This window comes from Ambystoma mexicanum, chromosome 3q (genome assembly GCF_040938575.1).
Source record: "Ambystoma mexicanum isolate Mex_15411 chromosome 3q, UKY_AmexF1_1, whole genome shotgun sequence".
Taxonomy (NCBI): domain Eukaryota; kingdom Metazoa; phylum Chordata; class Amphibia; order Caudata; family Ambystomatidae; genus Ambystoma; species Ambystoma mexicanum.
In genome coordinates this window covers 780689999-780709453 of record NC_090926.1, presented here as the reverse complement: position 1 = coordinate 780709453, position 19455 = coordinate 780689999, and the positions used below count along the sequence as shown (strand labels likewise).

Below are 19455 nucleotides of genomic sequence, written 5' to 3'. Positions count from 1 at the left end.
GAGTCACCCGAAGGGCTTAGGTGGTGGAGAGTAGGAGGCAGCAAAGGCAGCCTCGGTCACCATTTTCATGGGTCTGGTGGCTTTGAAGCCACGTAGCTTTGCCGGATGTATTGCTGCAAGTGGAGACCAGAGCTTCAGGTGTGTTGAGAGCATCAAGTCCAAGAGTGGGAGGTAGTGAGAAGGATAGACTGGGGCGTCAGTAGAGATGAGCATCCAAGGTGTGGCCCAAGTTATGTGCGGGGTCAGAGGGCAGGATAGAAAGGGCGTTGCAAAGACTGCAGAAAGGACTAGAGGAGTAGGGCAAGTCCAGAATCACCCATCAGGAGGGGGAAGTAGGGAGGAAGCCAGGTCAGCCCAGAGAGGACTGGCCTGGTGGCCGATAAAGTTGGCGATAATAAGTCTGCAAACTAAGGGATGAGCTGGCCTGAGCGGGGATGTTAGTGTCCTGAACTGCTAGGGCTAGAAAATGGTAGCGGGAGACATCTGACCGATTAAATCAGTCATGAAACCCGATTTTGCTGTCTGCACATTTATTTTTCTTGTGGAGCAACTGACAGTATCCCTGACTAAAAAGCTTGACCCAGTTGTCTAGATTCAGAATTTTCCTGGACAACAGGTTGAAATTTGGTGCCAGTCAGAGCTGCTTCCACAACACCAAGCAGCAGCGTAATGTCCTGTGCGATCTCACTTGCCTCCGTTACACCTAAATGGAAACCAGCCCAGTAATCTACAAAACTCCTACTTCTTTCTCCCAGCTCTTTCCAAACTTATTTGCCACCACCACTGCTTCTGAACTGGTCTGTCTTGTACTACGTGAAGGAAGCGTTCTGATAAGTTTCTAACCAGCTGCATCGAAAACACGATTGCCCCCCGTCCCCCACAGACCTCCCCCCCAAAGACTGAGAAAACCTGAGATTTTCCAAAACAGTAAAGCCACTGCCACAAATTAACCACCACCGAATTAAACTGTAGGCCACAGCTGGCAGCACCAGGCATGTCACAATGGGCAGGCTGCTCACACGGGTTAGACATTAATTTCAAAGCATTGGAAAGTAAATGAATTTCCTGGTTATTCCCCCAGCCAATGATAAGGATCAAAGTGTATGCAGCCAATACTGGGCACTGTGTTCGAGAGATTCACCCCCCCCCCCATTTACATTTAGTTTCCGCAAGCGAGCTGTCCCCCCCCCCCATTATACAACAGCAGGGCCAGAATTCAACTGGCGATTATTTTCCAAGAATCCAGAATGCTGCCCTTTCACGATTTGCCACTGGTGTTTTAATCCATTCCTTCTTGGCACATCTAGTAGAGTTCACGCTACCACCATTCTAAAATCTGTTGGGGTGGTGGGGCCGAAGTATCGGACGCCTCAAATTGGAGGCTAAAGGTAATCCCAATCAAACCAAATTGCCAATGTAGATTATAGACTACACCCAAAGATGTTCCATGTGAACATCTTAGGACTCCTCCAAAGCAACGACTAAAGCCTTGCTTTAAGTAAAACAGGCAACTGCCCAAATCTAAGGGAATGCATGCATCAGGGACTTAACGTCCCACTAAATTAGCCTCAATGTGGCAACTCCTTATTACGCAAAGGCAAACGTGCTGGACTGACAAGACTAACAAAAAAAATCCTCCTTTCCGGATTAGGGTGCTTTAAATTGGCATGTAATGCAACAGGATAAGAAAATCACGGTGGACTCTGTCCTTTCAACCATACATGCCAATTAAAGATCAGTTCATTCTGCTGTGCCAGGCTAACGCAGACGCTGGGCCTCGCTTTTTTGTGAATGATTATGTGAAGCCAGCTGCACAGCCTTACCCCTTCTGGGACACAAGTGCACAAGAAATGCAACTAGTACACCAGGGAGCAAGTTGGTCCTTGTGTGCACCAGTTTGCAATTCCTAGGCAGTACCTTTACATCAAAAACCATGTAGCAACACACGGTCTCACTAGGTACTATAGACGAATAACAGATAGGATAACCAGCAACCCTTTCCAACCAAAGCATAACTGTCTCCCCCTGAAACGGAAGCACTTCAAACCAAACGAATGACTTCCCTCAGATACATGTTTGGAGACCCTTCTCAGCTAAGCAAGTTGCCCGCAGTAAACATCTCCCTGCATTTTGGATGCCCAACTGAGAACTGCAGCATCACGAGTATTCCAAAAACATTCCTCCAATACACTCAGGACCAGCTGCAAGCACGACACCCTTTGCTGGTGGTGGTCCTCAACAGGGCCAATTTACGATATAATGGATGAGTTTGCACATCCATCAAGTCGTTTTAACCACCATTTCACCAAAAGGCCGTTTTACCATTACCTGATGCACACCCACCAGATTGTGCAGCGCCAGCTCATGTGATCCAGATTGGCGCCAACTCGCCAACAGGTCAGTTTGGGTGTAACCTACACCTGGATAAACTTCTAACTGCTCAACCAACCAGGCAAGGAATTTGAGCCAAGCAGCCCGTCTCCCCCTTATCGCATGCCTAGTTCACCCATTATTTATGAACCCTACTTTAATTTTACTACTGGTGTGCAACAGCAACAATCCTCAGTGTGATTGCCACCCCCTATACTGTGGGCTATGATAATTTTCACTCTCATTTTCTTTCGCTCATGGGTGCCTCAGGCGCAATGTGTTGGTCTTAGAGACAGGTCTGAATCCAGACCAGTCTATAGTGCACAATAACAGATGGTTGCCATATTAATTTGGCACCTAAACACACCATGTGTCACGACAATACTGAGCAACCCTGCTCCCCTGTCCCACATAGGTGCAGTCTGTGTGTTCCGCCCCATGCAACATTGTGCAAAGTTGTATATGCCTGCTGCGATTTCACCTTATATCTCCCACAACCATTTATCCACTGATCTTGCACAGTAGTCCCCTTCTAATGCACCCAACAGCTTTTTTCACCACTGCAACAATTTAGCAGATACCACCCTACCTGGGCAATTCAGGACAAACCAATAACCCACTTAAATTACAAACATACGGTTCTCAAAAAATCCCTTGCAATGCACAAGGTCTGAAAGACATAGTATTGCTATGTACCTCTCCCACAAAACAATGTACTATTGTAGGCAGAATAAACTCTAGACCATCTAACCCACGCCCTCCCCACAAATGTAACATAAGATTGCATTCACCAGCAGTTATAGTAGCCCGAGGTCGATACAAATGCAGCAGCACACTACGACAGGGGGCGTGAGGTAAAAACATCGCTCCAGATGCAGTCTGAAAAACCAAAACCAGGTAAGAGGATTCATCGCACTGCATGCCAGGTGAGAATACTCCATACCAAAACAGGGCCTTGTGAAAAACGCAAAGCTTTAGACGACACACACATTGGACACGGATATCTAAGACATTCTGTAGATGGGTTACCCTTAACATGTATAGCAATTCACTAGCACTCCAGCACAAACAAATCAGAACATCTTTATTTTCTTTTGTGATACACTAAGAAACTTCAAGCTTCCTTAAAGTGTACTTTATAGTTCACCATTTCCCCATATCTGGGAGACATTGACAGTGACAAAAAAAAACTCAAAGAAAGGACAGGGGTACATAAAGTGCTTCTTAAAAAGAAATGAGATGTAGTCCAGGTGCAAGGTCAGTTCAGACACATAGAAAAACGACAGACGCAGATACGAAGATTTAACCAAGCACAAGCGTGGACCGGCCACCAGGAGGGTTTCTTCTGCTTGGTACTGGTGCTGGGACTTCAGGTGCAGGGGCAGAGTCTTCAGGAGCAGGGTCAGAAGGCGCATCACCGTCCGGTGGTGCTACGTCATCTGTTTGAACATTTTCTGAAATAGGAAAAGTGAACATTTAATAGCACATTAAAATAGCTCGAGGCACTCAGTTAAACTGGTTCAACTCCCAACATAAACCCTCTTCACCAGCCCAAAAGCAACAACCAAGCCTTAAACGGGGTGTAAAGATCCATCCCACGAAAAATTTTTTTTTACAAATACGAAGATGTTAAAGCCCAATCCTAGAGGACATCTTATACCCCCACCCCTCCAACGGCACAACCCTACTTTTTTGTACTAACAATTCGAGTTCTTGCTTTTGTAAAAAAAAAAAAAAAAAAAAAAATCCAGTTGCAAACTAAAGTGAGGCCCAACAGCTGCACTAATACAGTAGAAAGGTGACAGTCAAAACCATGTAGGCAGTCATCAAGGAACACGAGACAATATCCGGTCTCGACACAAAGGACAGCCAAAAACATGCATCCCATATGCCTCAGTCTAGCAGTAACACTTGGCAAACTCCCTGATGTGGCAGCAGCAGCCAGGCACTTCAGCAAGGGGAAACTATCGCAGACTGATCGTATGCAATCTAATGCCTGAAAGAACACTGTCCGGTAAGTCTTTAATTACCAAGTCTTTCTGCATTGTCAAATTCACTGAAGGATCTGCAACGCAAGGGACGAGCCCATCCAGTGCCGGCAAAGTCGCAACCTGTTTACTAAGGCAAACCCGGGACCATTGAGGCTTGCACAAAAGTAACATCTTTTCTGAGTGAGTAAACAAGATGCTGCAAGTGGTACCGATAACCACCTTAGACAAGACAAGTATGGCGAGCCCACATAAAGCGTGCAAAAGCATGAAGGAAAGTGAAAACCGTCCTATAGAAGGGGCACACGACTAGTATCACTGCACACAGCAAGTTTGCCACACGCTTGCCTTAGTGTTGTACCTTAAGACAGACTTCCTGTTCAGACAGGTGCACACGTTTGCACCACAGCTCGCGTATATGTAGACACTCCAGGTTTGTATGGAATTAGTAAATGCTAGTGGGGACGCAAACGTATTCTTGCTTCAGTCTAGAAGCAAGAGACACATTTATTGGGTGCAGATTGAAAATACCAACGCATTACAGATGAAGAGTAAACCAAGGAACAACAATGTTACTAGGCCTATAGATAATTCTCCAAAAGAGATAAGAACCATCAAACAATTGAATTATGGGATGGTGGATCAGAAGGGTGCACGCAAACCCTGGTAACAAGGCAACAGAAGCGTCTGTGCAGAGCACGCAACAAGTATAGCAGTCCTTAATAGGGAGCCTTAGCCACAATGTTTAGAGTCGCACTCTGTACTGCACAGAACAAAAGTAAAGCATACACCACTTAATTTACTGAACTTGGGTATTGGCAGCCCAGAAGTCAAATGCAAACAATTTATCCTTAAGGAACCCAGCTTGCCGAGAGTCGGGGAAATCGAGAAAGAATTGATCCGAGGAAGATGCTAGCAGAGCAACAAAGATGCTTTGTGAGGCTACTGTGGAGGGGAGGGGGTGGGGGGGACTAGCTTGGTATTATACTACAGAAGTAAACTCTGCATGTGGTTTGGGTAGCGTCTGTCTCCCAAAAAGTCCATGTTCCAGACTAATCAAAGAAGCGCTTGTATTGCATGTGGTCTTAACACTATCACATGCTAGAAATCAGTTGCACCAAGCAGTCACCAGGCCACTTGTCTGGGGCACATTCTCAATGACCAAGCTAGAACATCCGAGTTTAGACTACCATTTAAGCGCCTGTACAAAAGCACTGTCTGAAGTGTCACTAGTCCAGATTGTTTAAATTGGTATAATCAGGTCGAGGAAACGATGGATCCAGGATGCGGAGTACTGCCTGGCGTTAGTTACAAGGAGCCTTTTTTTTAGACCAGCATAGTCACTACTGAAACGAAGTGGCATTCACAGAACATGCGGCACCATTAATGCATAGTAGATTCTGAGCATAGGACACCCTTAAAAAGCATACCCACTACAACACTAGACAAATACTATAAGGCACTAAGTTCCAAACCGTAGATCAAAGAATATGACCAGAAAAGCAAATGTAACGCCACTTACCGGAATCAATGACAGCCATATAACAAAGAGTTGGGATGCACTAATACTAAAGGTGTTAAAACTCGGGGTGCTCCATTTTGATTACTCAATACATGGAGACTATGGTTTGATACAAAGTTGTAAATATATATTTAAAAAATTAGGGTTCATCCATCATGAGTGTTCTCACCATGTTTTGATTAGCTGTCTTGTTACATCAGAACCATGTAATGAGATCAGTGATGACTGCCTTCAATGGTGCAAGAGCCAGATCTAGGTAGAATGGTCCACCTCTGACATTTACGAGTTAAGATTGGAGCCTTGTATCCCTGTGGCTGCAAGTTCACCACTAAAGATATTCAAAGCGGTTCATTTACATAACTCATCCAACGAATTTAATAAAATGAATACTCACCATACTCCTCGGAGTCCCCCTAAAAGAAAAAAAATAAATAAAAGATCAGGAGGCAAAATAGAAACCTAATCAATTACAATCGCCCCCACGCAAAACAAGACCAGTCAGACATGACAAACCACAGGCATATGGTAAGTTTATGGTCAATGTGCCAGTGGCACTGGAATATGCTGTTACAGCTGCTCCACGGCATGCGACTGCAACAGCCGCACAAAACGTTTCGGGTATGAGGCAAGCAAATCTCGTGGAAGATTTGTCAAAACAGCAGCTGTAGAATGCCATTTGCCTTGTCACTTACTGTGTGTGCTTTTGCATCACCACACTCCCCACCCGGAAGCGGTCTCCTCTGCGGTACCGACGGCTCTGAATCACCAGAAATACTGTTGTCCTTTAACCCTGAAACAAACCAATGTAATAAAAGGCCAATGTAATGCGTTATTTATATAGTGCCTTAATCCAGCTTTACAGAGTATATACACAACATCACCCAACCGAAAAGGGGTACTCATTTATCGACCTCGGAAGGATGAAAGGCTGAGTTGGCCTTGCCGGGATTCGAATCTGCTAATCATGCTCAGATCGCAGCAGCAAGCGCTCAACCCACTGAGCTATTTTACCAGCTTGCAATATAGGAAGCAGTGATGCTTGGGCGACATAAGCGGGCCAGCTGGCTACTGCTAAAGAAATGTTAAGTACCCCATACTGCAAGTTATAAGGACGTTGAAAGTCACCAAGGAGTTTGGTGACATTTATTTTGTATTTGTAGAGCGTACTGCAGCCCAGAGTCACTGAGGTGCTATTGCAAGTAGGCTTGATGCGTTACAGTGAAGGCAGCCATGAGTAGTTTTAGTTACTGGTACAGGTGGTTAATGAAGATACATACGTTACATCTTTGCATATAATACATTGCATGAGGGTTAAATTATGGCTAATGTTCGCATACAGCCACCTATGGTGGGATGCCAGGAGTTCATGGAAGTACCGGCGGGGTACAGGATTCATACAAATAGCCTTCTGCAAAGCAATAAAAACAACGCTAGTGAGAATCAATCCTCATGCAAGTGGGTAGGGAATTCCAGTGCGATGTGGCCATGGTGGGGTAGATGGTACCGCCTGCACAAACGTCTGGTTTTAGGAAAGTAAATTCAAATGGGGTATGCCAGTCTGATGGGCCCTTATTTACTACTTAACCACCTAATATCAAGTATTCCATGTGCTAATCTACATGTTTAAAAGTAGATGATATGGCTAATAGGCAGCATCTAATGTGTTGGGAAAAATTGTTTAATAAATGCGAAAAAACAAATTGTGCTTAAATTGGGCAAAAACATCTAGATTCTTGCTCACGTTAATTTCCAGCATTGCACAAATGACATCAACCTGAACCCTGTCAATTAGTATCTCTAATAGCTCGAGTTCTGCCCTCTGCTGGTTCAAGCAGCAGGCATGGTGATGCCAAAACTGAAGCGTACTAACTGATCTGATCAGTGATGTCATTTTCGTATTAAAGTAGTGATGTTACAACTACCTGCAATAGGGTTCCTTTTATATGGATATTGCAGGTCGCCATGTACTCCAAGTGGCAATACACAGGATTCGTAACAAGTCACTGTAGGACATATCCTTACCGGGTCGGTTGCTTTGCACGGGGAGATCATCGGGTGGGCCGAAGATGTTGGATGCCATCTTGTGCTTTCTTACAGGTTGATCGGGCTGTTCGCCGTTCCCAAAGGAGAAGTTGGATGCTCCTCCGGGAGGCCGGGAAACCCTAAAAACAGAAAAAGGAATTTCATTATCAAGTGGCAGATCTTTGCCTTCCGGGATCTGACCTATAATCTGAAGTGAAACACATGCTTAGTCAAAAGAGGGCACTTTCCCAGCAGGAGGTAATTAGGTACCAGTTTCACAAGTTAGTGAAATTCCTGTAACCAAGTAACACGAAGCCTGCAAAAAACGCTAAACTGTTTCTAGGATACGAAAGTGTTAAATGAAGCCCAGCGGCGATCATAGCATACGAGTTAGTAGTTCTAAAATTATACTTGAATGTCATCAGCATGCATTTGTTGTCTGCATCTTGCATCATTCGCACGGCATCTAGCCAGGAGACTCCATGTCGGGGCTAGTCCCAACACCAGCGAGCAAGCGACTCTACGGAGCAGGGCCTTTGGTGGGGGTGGAGGGAATCTACTGCACGCGGTGTTAGCAGCTGCACTTAGACTAGACAATGCAGAAGCTGCAGCCCCACCCAGCGACAACGCATGACATGAAGCTTCCGAGCCCATCAGATGACAGCAGGATGCGATCACATCGCAGCCCCATTCGGGGTGCTCTCCTGCAAATACTGCAGAGGCATTGGATCCACCTGCCAGAGCGCAGCACAACCAAGAACCGCTTCCTGGGTCGTGTCGACCAGAGACTACAGCCATCTTCTCAAGTAAGACGGAAATCCCTGCCCGGCAAACACAAGTCATCCTGGACCAGGTCCAGATCAGGCTGAGCTGAATCACCCAGGGCAGGAAACTGAGCACGGAATGAGTGATGAGCAGGAGGGGCCGATAACGGGGGTCGGGTGTAAGTGTAGGGACGCACCACTAGAATAAAAGCTATCCTCTCCCAGATAAAAGATGTGACGCAGTGCATACAGTGCCATAATACCACTATATAAAGCGACAACCCGACACAAGTTCAACCCACGTGAGCGATTGGTATTTGGCATGAGGGTGGAGTGTAGTGGGATCCAGACTAAACGGTGGCGATTGCACAAGGAACCCCCGCCCTAGCTCATTTTGAGTGGGGACAATACCAGCACCACGAATTATGTGCAGCAGGCCGCAACCCTCGATGTAAAAAGCATTAATGAAGGCGAGTGCCTGAAGCGGGTCTATAGTTATGACACCGCTATTAAACAAAGAGCCACGCCCAAGGCACAAACCCCGAAGTCGGCTAACGAGAACATACATCAGTTCTCCGTAAGGCGTATACACCAGCGAGTCTCCGGAAGCAACGCTCGGGAAAGCACGTCACCTTCTACGGGCCACACCGCCATGCGTTACGCCTTACCTTGAGCTATTCCTTCCGCTGGGGTCCATGCCGGAAAATGTGGTGGTGGTAGTCATAGTGCCACGGAGTGAGACTGCAGACTCAGGGTACGAGCTTTGACAGCAAAGGCCGTGACAGCAGTGAGCGACTCAATAAGACTTCTGCAATCAGCTTCTCAGACTAAACCGGTGGCAGCAGTAAAGGAAATGCGCACAGCCAGCACTTACATAGACAGTCGCCGCCGCACGCCCAGCCCAAACACCACGCCCTTATTGGACTGTTCAAACCGGCACCCTTCGCTTACTGGTTGACGTTCGCTCGGCATTTTTCGGATCTCTCCGGCCGTTGGCAGTTTACTTTGTCAGTAAAAAATACTGTCAAAGTTACCGCCCCTTCAGTCCATGTCTCGTGGCAACTGCCTTAAAATGATTGGACAACGCCTTTTTCTCTGCACCAACCGATGGACGCAGAGGGGAGGGTGCATCTACCGTACGGCCTCCAGTAGTTGACTGGGCTGAAGAACCATCCCTCATAGAAGAGCCGCACTACCATTGGTTGCCGTTGTTTCTTTTGTGTAGACAGTATCTCACCATTATAAAAGGGCGCATTGTCGTCTCATTTTTTGCCGAATTAAACAGAGTGAAAGAAAGGGAAGAAAGACTATTCGTCATATGATACTGGATCTCTTGACAAGGGGATCGCTGTAAGAAAAAAAACACTGTTCGAATTGCATTATAGCGACCTATTTACGTTTCGAGGGGTGCATTATTGGCACATCTTGAATTACACCATAACGTTTTAATAACGCTGTTCTTTTCCAGACCCAAATTCTGAATATCTAAACATTAACGTACAAGAAACGTAGTAATTCAAACGGTTAAATTCAGATTTTTGACCATGCTGTTAAGTGCTCCTTTCCTATACTATCTCAAGAAACAATTTAAATGTATCTCCAGAATTTTGGTCCTGAGTAGCGTTACTAAGTTACTATCCTACAGTGCTTACATGCTATATGCTTCTCAACTTTCCGAAGTTGTATTGTGCTCAAACGCTGAGATTCAGCCATACCTCTCAACTCACGCTTTTGACAGGTGTCACCCACCAAGCTCCATACACGCCCATAGGAATCAATGGGCTTTCACCTGCCAAATACAAAATCGGGTGTTTGCACCAAGGGCCACGAAAGGTTGAGAGCTATGGATTCAGCATTCCTTAACTTCAGCTTTTCCTTGAATTCAGAGTTGGCCATCTATTTTTACCATGTTTGATGTCCATGCTTACTGTGTTCTTCGACTTGAGAGATCACTGTTCCAACTTCCACGATTCCCCTTTTGGTGGGGACGGTTTTGTTAGTGCAGCAGCGCCAGCGAGCGATCGCTAATAAAAGAAGATGGTGTTGGTTCTCATGTTGAAAGGTAACATGCTTTAAGCACTGCACATCCAAATCCAGAATATGCTTTAGTGGCCCCAAAACAAACATGGCAACACTTGACTAGTGTTTCTTGTATTAAAGGCATTTGTAGTACTCCCCTGGGGTGCGGGTTAGGCAGGGAGCCGAGAAGGCGATCAACATGCCACAAAATAAGATATGTGGCTGTGTCACCAATATACTAGGACACCTCAGAGTCATCCTCATCCAGTGGAGATCGCAATGTGGTAAATGAAGACAAATACCAGGGGCGCAAAAATAAAGGAACACTAAAACCATCTGACATAGACATTATTCCATATGGGTCCAAAACACCCCTAGAGAGCAAAGGGATCTTTAAAGCCACATGTTCATATAAAGATAAATCAGCAAAGCTGACCATATATGTGGTGAAGGGAGAATTGCCAGGAAGTTGTCATCCATGAGTCCCTGCAAGATCGAGTAATCAGTCTAGCGCACACAGGGCATTGTGTCTACCAAGCGGCAACTGCGAGCAAAAGTGTGGTTCCCCCAAATGGACAGCAAACTACAGAAGGCTCTCGAAGCTTGCGGTGTGTGCAAAGCAGTGGCCCGCGCACGTTCCCAGAGCCCCTGAAGATGACACCTATGCCGCTAAAAGTGTGGGATGAAGTAGCAGTTGACATGTTTGGCCTCTGTCCAATGGGAAACACGTTCTGGGGTGATGGACGAAATATCTCGTTACCCTGAGGTACAAGTGATTCATTCAACTGCTGCGCGTGAGTCATCCCAGAACCTGACAAAATATCTGCAGACTATGGTATTCCCTCAAGTTAAATCAGATAATGGACCACCGTTAAGTGGACATGAGTTTGCAATGTTTGCAGAATATCTAGGGTTTCAGCATAGGAGGATCACCCCGTTGTGACCTCAGGCCAATGGCACTGTTGAACGTTTGACGGCCAACCTCTAGTGCACGATCCAAGTATGTTCCATCACGCGAGGGTTGTTCATGCAAGCCATCTGCACGCTGCTACGAGACTATCGGAACACTCTGCACAACTCTAATGAACAGCTCTATTCACCTGAACTTAAGTTTGGGAGAGTGATAAGAACCACGCTTCCTCAAGCAGGCAGACTTAGATATGGAAGTACAGGCATGAGACAACGACAGTGTCAGCAAGGCTAAGATGAAGAGGTATCTGGTCATTGCATCGACTGCCAAACCGTAGAATGCCATATCATTGAAAAAAATGCATCGAAAAAAAAGCATTGAAAGCATTTTTGGAAATGGTAAAGGGTTTAGTTTAATTATAATGGGATTTAAAGGCTAAAAAGGTGGGCTTGGGGGAACACCTCATAAAAAAAATGCATTTGATGCTTTTTTTTCCAATGGTATGGCATGGCATTCAATGGTTTGGCAGTCAATGCAATGACTAGGAACCGATGAAGAGGTATGCAGATAAAATAATTGGAGCCCAAGAATCCCACCTGCAAGTGGTGGACCTGATGCTGGTGCGACAACTGCAAGGACAGAAGCAAACACCAGCTTTTGACCCCAAATTACTGGTAGTAACCTCTATGAACGGTTCCATGATATCTGCTTAGGGCTCTGGGCGCTACATCACTAGGAACTCCTGCTTCTTCAAAAACTCAGAAGCTGATAATCATGATGGGGAAGCAATTGTGAGCTAGCAGGAAAGTGATTCTGAGTACATGGATGGTGACATTGACACTGACGACAATGACACTCCAGAAGAAAGCAGTGGCATGGTAGCTCGGAGTCAGTCAAAGAGATTTATCTGAAAACCCTCTTGTTGGATTGAAGAAATTGAATAGTGTTGTCCACGTGTGATCTTATGTGGGGGAGAGATGCAATGTCCTATGTTTATTGTTAATCCCAGGCATCCCGCCTGTCCCCTTTTCATGTTGTTTAAGGACACGGGACAAGTCACATGGTGGGGGCTGGGTTTGAAGGAGCAGGCTGTTTGATTGAAGTTGATGAAGAATAAAGAATCCTGTATTCCAGCTCCTCTATTCCTGCTTCGTGATTGGGCCTTGTCTTATTGCAGTATTTATATATAAAGAACATAACAGTAAGATAACGTTTTTGCCTTCGAAACAGGAATGCACTCAATCCTTCTGCGTCCCTCACAACCTCTGCAAAGTCACTAGAACCGAACATAATATACACCCAAGGATTCCCATCATGGGAGATCAAATCCAACGCAGTCCACCACTTAAAAAAATGCTTTTTGAAAGAAACATCAGGTTTATCACAGCATAAGCCCATCCCTACGACAACCAGATACAGTATATGATACAGTAAAATGCATAAAATAGCAGAGGAGCCTTCAACCTACACCTCTCTTACTTTTTTTAGACTACATCTCCCCAGACTCCTCCCCATTGAGATTGCTGGTTTAGGTAATGGGAGTTGTAGTCCCTATCATCTGGAGAGCCAAAGATAGGAGACCCTAGGACGGGAAGGTTTTTTCCATCTGGGTTTGTGAGATTCCCCAGATTATCAGTGTATGAAATATTATTTGAAGAGGTTTGCCATCAGCACTTTTCTGAATTGCTGGAGCGAGAGGGTCAGTCTGATATCAGGCACAATGCTGTTCCAAAGGCTCTGTGTGTGAATTGGAGAAGGCTTTCTTCTTGCTCTTTTCCTTTTTCTTTTCAATATGGTGTCGTGCAGGCTTCTGGTGTTGTGTTGCCCTCCAGAGATGGCAAGTTTAGGGGCAAGGTAAGCAGGAGCATGGTATGGCAGCGACTGGCCTTACCTCCGATCGGGTGGTCCTCCGTGAGGTGCAGAGAAATGGCCTTCTCCACCCAATGCCACCTTGACGAAAGCTGATTTAACAAATCTCCACAGTTGACACATGGAAGAGGAAACCCAAAATGAAGCAAAACCTCTTGAGGGGTGGACCTTAAGCAACAAGAGGGAATGGGAAGAATCCAAGGTCAGTAATAGGCTGCACCAGCTTGTCTTCTCTGGACAGTAAGAATCCAAAAGAGCAAACAAGTTCCTTCCTTACTGGAGTTGTGAGGAAGGGAGGCTCAAGGGGGCGTGCTGGGAATTAGAAGACCCTCCCCAATACAGGAGCATGTAGAAGTGAAATGGAGGTAAGCTCAGGGAGCGTGCTTAGAGCAGAAATAGCAGGCAGAGTTGCACAGGGCTAACTTGTGAGCAGGCGCCTAAGGCTACTGGCAGAGGAACTTGGGTGCGCTGGCTGTAACAGGCAGGCAGGGAGAAAGGCAGAAGAGACCATTGTTCACCCAACACTATGCAAAACAGGGCAGGAAGAACAGGATATCACACATCGTGGTAAAGGTGGCTGACGCTAAGAATCTGCAAGGAGAAAGGAATGTAGCCACAGAAACAGGACAATCACCACAAAGCTCTCTTTCTTCAGTCATCTTGGTATGGAGAGAGTCAATACATTGAACAGTACAACCACTTGGTACCGGTTCATAGTGATAATACCGAATAAAAAAATCTCGAAAACAAAAATCTCGAAAACAAAAGGCCGAAAAAAAAAATATCGAATTTTTGTTAATGACGTTTTTTTTTCGAAATGGGGGGGTTCCCCCCAAACCCCCTTTTTTTCTATTTTTTTTTATTTTAACCCTTTTTTTTACTTACCTGACCCCAAAAACACATATAAATAAATAAATAAATAATTCGATATTTTTTTTTTCGAGATTTTGTTTTCGAGATTTTTGTCATTCGGTATTATGTTTTCGGCCTTTTGACTGACCACCCTTGTTACCATCTCTTCTGTCTCCACCCCAAGCCTGAATTACACATGACAGGTACTTTAAGCCATGTAGGTGATGAAGGTTGCAATGATGGGGATGCGAGCCTGGAAGGAAAGCCAGTGTAGTTCCCTCAGGGTCGCGGTGATATTAGCATACTTCATAAGTCCCATGATGCGACAGCTGCTGTGTGCAGAATGCTCTTCAGGGTGGCCCAAATTCTGTTAATGCTTGTCTTTGCGGCTTAACAGCATCTAGCTAGGGTTCTAGGTGCTTTGCTGCAGTCAAGCCGGCGCATTTCGCAGGGGCGGATCAGTGTCGAGACAGTTTGAGGCAAGGGCTAGGCATTTCAGAGCACATGGAGTGCTAAAGGCAGCAACGCAGGTCCTGCAGTGGCTCAAAGTGAGTAGAGCATATTTACGTCAGCCGGAAAAGAATTTTGTGGCGGGAGACATGCTTTGGGCTGTTTTTGGCTTTGGAATTACTGGGAGATCCAGTCTAGGGTCTCAGGGGCAACGCAAGTCCTTTCCTCTGTCCTTTCCCAACTATGAAGGTTTGTAGAGAGCATTTACAGGTTTCTGTCATGGCAGGAGATGGGGAGGAGGACACAAAGTTTGGGGACCTAGCAAAATCCAAGATGGTGGGACCCTGCTGTGGATGGAAGCTGTCTACAGGGTTACCTTAACTCCACCCTCTTTCTCTGTCTGCCTGCATCAACAAGGACTCCAGTAATCAGCACCCTGTTGAGCAGTGGCCTTTGTTATCACATGGCTGTGTCTGAAGCACCTGGTCGGAGCTGCTCTGAAGAAGGTGACAAGAATTCTCAAGAGGGTCAAAGAGCCTTCCTCAGTGGGACCAAAGTGGTTGTTTTGAGTACAGCCAGCACAGACAGCTGGATTCACATCAGCCCCTGTCATGAATGAGTCACTGCCCGCTAACCTGACACTAGCATGGCATCAATTGCTTGTGGCTGTGCAATTTTGTAATGCCAGTAGCCACCATGTCAAAACCAGATATGGCTAATATTTCGTTTCTACAAACTGCTACCAGACTTCCCCCATCTTCAAAGTAAAGCTTGTATGAACTCAGTCGATCTTGATCTCTACACCATATTTGAATTCTAAGTTTGCGCTTACAAGGTCCGGATTAGGCAGTAAAACCTGACGACTACTGTTCACTTCGAGCAGCACATTGTCATAACCATACATATATTAATTTACACACAATTGAGTTAAGGGAACAGGATTTAGTTTAACACACAGTGAGTGGTTCACGGGATCTAACATTTTTAAAAACAAATTCAGTTTCCTCCATGTGATATAACAATTTTAGGATTGGATCCCTAGATCGTGGCATATTATGATCAAAGGCAAAAGGCGGCCTTCCAAGATCTTTAATTTATTCCCATCCAATGTTAACAAGGTCTCAAGCCCAAATAACATTGAAGAAAGGACATTGGGGGTCATTCTGAGGTTGGAGGTAAGGGAAAAACGATGCCGGTAAAGGATTACCAGCATTGCTTACTGCAACGTGCTATTCTGACCAACCAGACCGCTATTTACGGCGCCGTAAATAGCGGTCTAGGGTCGTGCGCGTGACATACCATGCCGATATTAGCGGCATGCCATAAACCGGAGCTGATCCCAAGTAATGCGGACATGCAAATAACGGCCTCCTGAAGCCTGAAAAGTACCATACCGGCATGGAGTAATTACCGGCATCTCCGAGAAGGTGTTAAGAACCCCGAGCAGTGTTTCCAAGAGCCACAGGTGCACACAATCAGCACAGATGGAGGCAATGAAGTCTGGCACAGCACAAATGGAGCACACCCACACACCACACCCCCTCCCACACCAAGATGATACCAATCGTAGTAGCATTACTGGAGCTGGAGGCCATGCTTGCAAGGCAGCAACAACAACAATAACAGCAACAACAACAACCACAACGCCCACCACAGAGGATACACAGGAGGAGAAGGAGGGTGAGACAGGCCCAGCATGCCCCACCAGTGCAGCCACCGTTACCATGCCGGCAGCCCCCAAACCCTCGCATCAGAGCCACCCCCTTCCACCTAACACCAGAGCAGATCCACACCCTGTACCGGCTTGACCATGACACGATCACCACCATAGTGGACCTGATACACGACGACATAGTGAGCCTCATAGAAATACGCACCGCCATCCCCCCTCTACTGAAGGTAGTGTCTGTGCTCCACTTCCTTGCCACAGGCACCTACCAGCACACAGTGGGGCACATGCATGGCATATCACAACCCTTATTTTCCCGGATACTGAACCAAGTGCTGGATGCCCTCCTCAAGCACACAAGGGACTACATATCCCTACCACGGACTCCCCAGGAGATATTCGATACAAAAGTTGCCTCCCATGCACTGGCAGGCATGCCAAATTGTATAGGTGCCCTTGACTGCATCTACGTGGAGTTGGTGGTCCCGCATGCCATGGAGGTGGCGTATCGCAACCGCAAGCAATACCACTCCATCAACGTGCAGATGGTATGCAATGCGAGCAAGATCATCACACATTGCTGTGCCCGATATCCAGGATCAACTCATGACTCTTTGGTCCTGCAGAACTCCACGCTACCACGCTATATAGAGCGACATGCTGGACGACGTGCCTGGCTGCTTTGTGAGTTGCCTGACTGGGCCATGGCAGTGCATCGGGGTTGTGAGGTGGGTGCCTGCATACTCCACCTGGGTGGGAAGTGGGGGGGGGAAATGCATACTCCACCTGGGTGGAAATGTTGATGCCAGTGCACGATGTGCACTTCACCGAACACTGTGCCCCAGAGCCAGTGAAACGGCACATGACTACCAAATCCCACAGTGATGAAGTAAGGCCGACACCTAACACTACATGACTAACAGGTGACCAGGCCACATCCCACAAAACATGCACCACTCATCGGTGGCCCTCACACACCGTAAGGGCATCTAGCACTATGCACTGCATATGCACTATGTCGCTGCCTCCAGCATATCACCACACGGAGAGTCATCCCTGGGAGTGCATTGAACTGAGCCTAACAGGGATACCACAGCGTGGTACGAATATGCTACTGACAACAGCCAACACTCCTACTACCAAATCTCACAGAACACAACACATCAATGATTTCACTCCAACACTGCTGCATGCAAATACGATGCACGTGCAACAAGATGTGAGTGCACACCATAACCCATACTGAGGATGCTACCCACTCCATCATCCCATTGCACAGGACACATAGCGGGGTCAGAAATAATGCCAATGCATCCAGGGACATGTGTGTATGGGCAGAAATTACCTGTTGCCATGTAAGACTAGTACAGTTGTCCGCCATGAATGTACAAACACTTACCTTCATTCCCCTCTCATGCAGGTGATGGTGGCTATCCCTTGAAGCTGTGGCTCATGACCCCTGTCCGAAACCCATAGAACAGGCACGAGGAAGACTACAATCGTTGTGGTGATTGAGCAGACCTTTGGCCTGTTGAAGGCACGATTTCGTTGCCTCAGCCGGTCAGGTGGGGCACTTATCTACAGCCATGAGAAGGTGGCCAAGATCACCATGGCATGTGTAATGCTGCACAATATGTGCATCCATCGGAACGTACCCCTGCCCCCTGACATGGAGCTGCTACCAACTGATGATGATGAAGGGGAGGAGGAGGAAGAAGTGGCAGGACAGCATCACGGTGCCGATGCACAGGAGGGACGTGCCGCGCGGCAATCATTGATTGGACAATATGTCTGACACACAAGTCAGCAGAGGGTGTGAGGATGTCAGGACATCGGGCACTGGGTGTGGGGATACATGTACACTATGCACTGTGAAACATTAAATGACACATGCTCAATGATGAATGTCCACTCTGTCGTTTTTTTGATGAACAACCGGTGTATTGAATTAGAAGGTTCAAACGTGAAAAACAAACCCAATCCGGCCAAGGACCTCGCAGAGCCGGTTTGTGCTGACTGTGATGACCTCGCCCAGTGCCCTAAATTCATTCCGCCACTCCTCCCTGGCCTCCCAATTGTCTCGGATGAAGTCATGTATGAGGCCTGTGAGCTGCTGAGAGCGCTCTGCATCAATGGCTGATGTGGCAGAGGTGATTGGCCTGCTTGGAATTGGGCTTGCATGTCTTTCCGGTGCTTCGCTAAGGGAAGTGGATACAGGACTGGCATGTTCCAGTGTAGCTCCTTGCCCTGTAAACCCTGGTGTATCACTCTCACCAGAGTCACTCTATGAGACCTGGGGGTTGGTTTGGGCGTCAGGGGTGTGGACAATCTCATCAGTGTCCTCCTCAGTTGATCCGCATATAGATGAGGGGCTGTCGGGAACATCAAGGGGGCCTGTGGCTGCAATCTGCCCAGCCACACTGGACTCCTCAGAGTGCGGCGTGGGGCATGTGTCCTGCGCCAGTGCAGGGTGGGGTAGGGGTGGGGATCAGGGTTGTGCACCCTCCATGGGCCTTGCTGGAGCCGGTGGTGTGGCTTGCAGTGTCTTCCTGCTTGCAGGTAGGCGGCGGGCCCTGACTTGGCCCCTGGAGGTACTGGGCTGGTTCCTTGCCTGGTCCTCGCTGGCATGCTTGCTGCCTGTGGGGGTGGAAGAGAGAGACGGCATGAGCAATGATTTGAGAGTCAGCATTTGGACATGCCTACAATATCACAATGGGATTCTAGTGGGTTGTCGCCATTTGGGTGGTGAGCGGCACATTGATCTATGCTTGGATGGTAAATGCATGCATATGTCTGGGTCACTCATGTTGGCTGGGTACTGTGCTGGCTCACATGCACACTGTTTACATCAACTGCTATGTGTGCCTCACAGAATGGGCCTCTTCGTGTGGTATGTGCCATATAGGTTACAGCCTTGCACCTGGCATTTGCCTGGGTCTCACTTGTTTCGGCATGATTTAAAGGGTGGGGGTTTTGGCCAAACATGACGTGACACCTTGCCCAGCCCTTAGCTGTGACTT

The 19455-nt window shown here is 46.9% G+C and overlaps 1 protein-coding gene and 1 long non-coding RNA gene across 3 annotated transcripts; one reads left to right on the top strand and one right to left on the bottom strand.

Moving 5' to 3' along the window:
- Positions 1–3437: 3437 nt before the first annotated feature.
- JPT1 (Jupiter microtubule associated homolog 1) lies at positions 3438–9702 on the bottom strand. 2 transcript variants are annotated; one of them, XM_069654826.1, is made up of 5 exons: positions 9335–9702; positions 7903–8042; positions 6573–6670; positions 6275–6293; positions 3438–3824 (listed from the first exon to the last, which is right to left on the bottom strand). In XM_069654826.1, the coding sequence occupies exons 1-5, from the start codon at positions 9388–9390 to the stop codon at positions 3673–3675; spliced, it is 465 nt and encodes a 154-aa protein (XP_069510927.1). In that variant the 5' UTR covers positions 9391–9702; the 3' UTR covers positions 3438–3672. The 2 variants fall into 2 exon arrangements, with proteins under 2 accessions (XP_069510927.1, XP_069510926.1); XM_069654825.1 differs by lacking the exon at positions 9335–9702 and adding an exon at positions 8314–8458.
- Positions 8460–18336, top strand: LOC138582983 (uncharacterized). The gene is made up of 2 exons (XR_011305129.1): positions 8460–8708; positions 17856–18336. It is a non-coding gene; the product is annotated as an uncharacterized lncRNA (long non-coding RNA).
- Positions 18337–19455: the final 1119 nt, after the last annotated feature.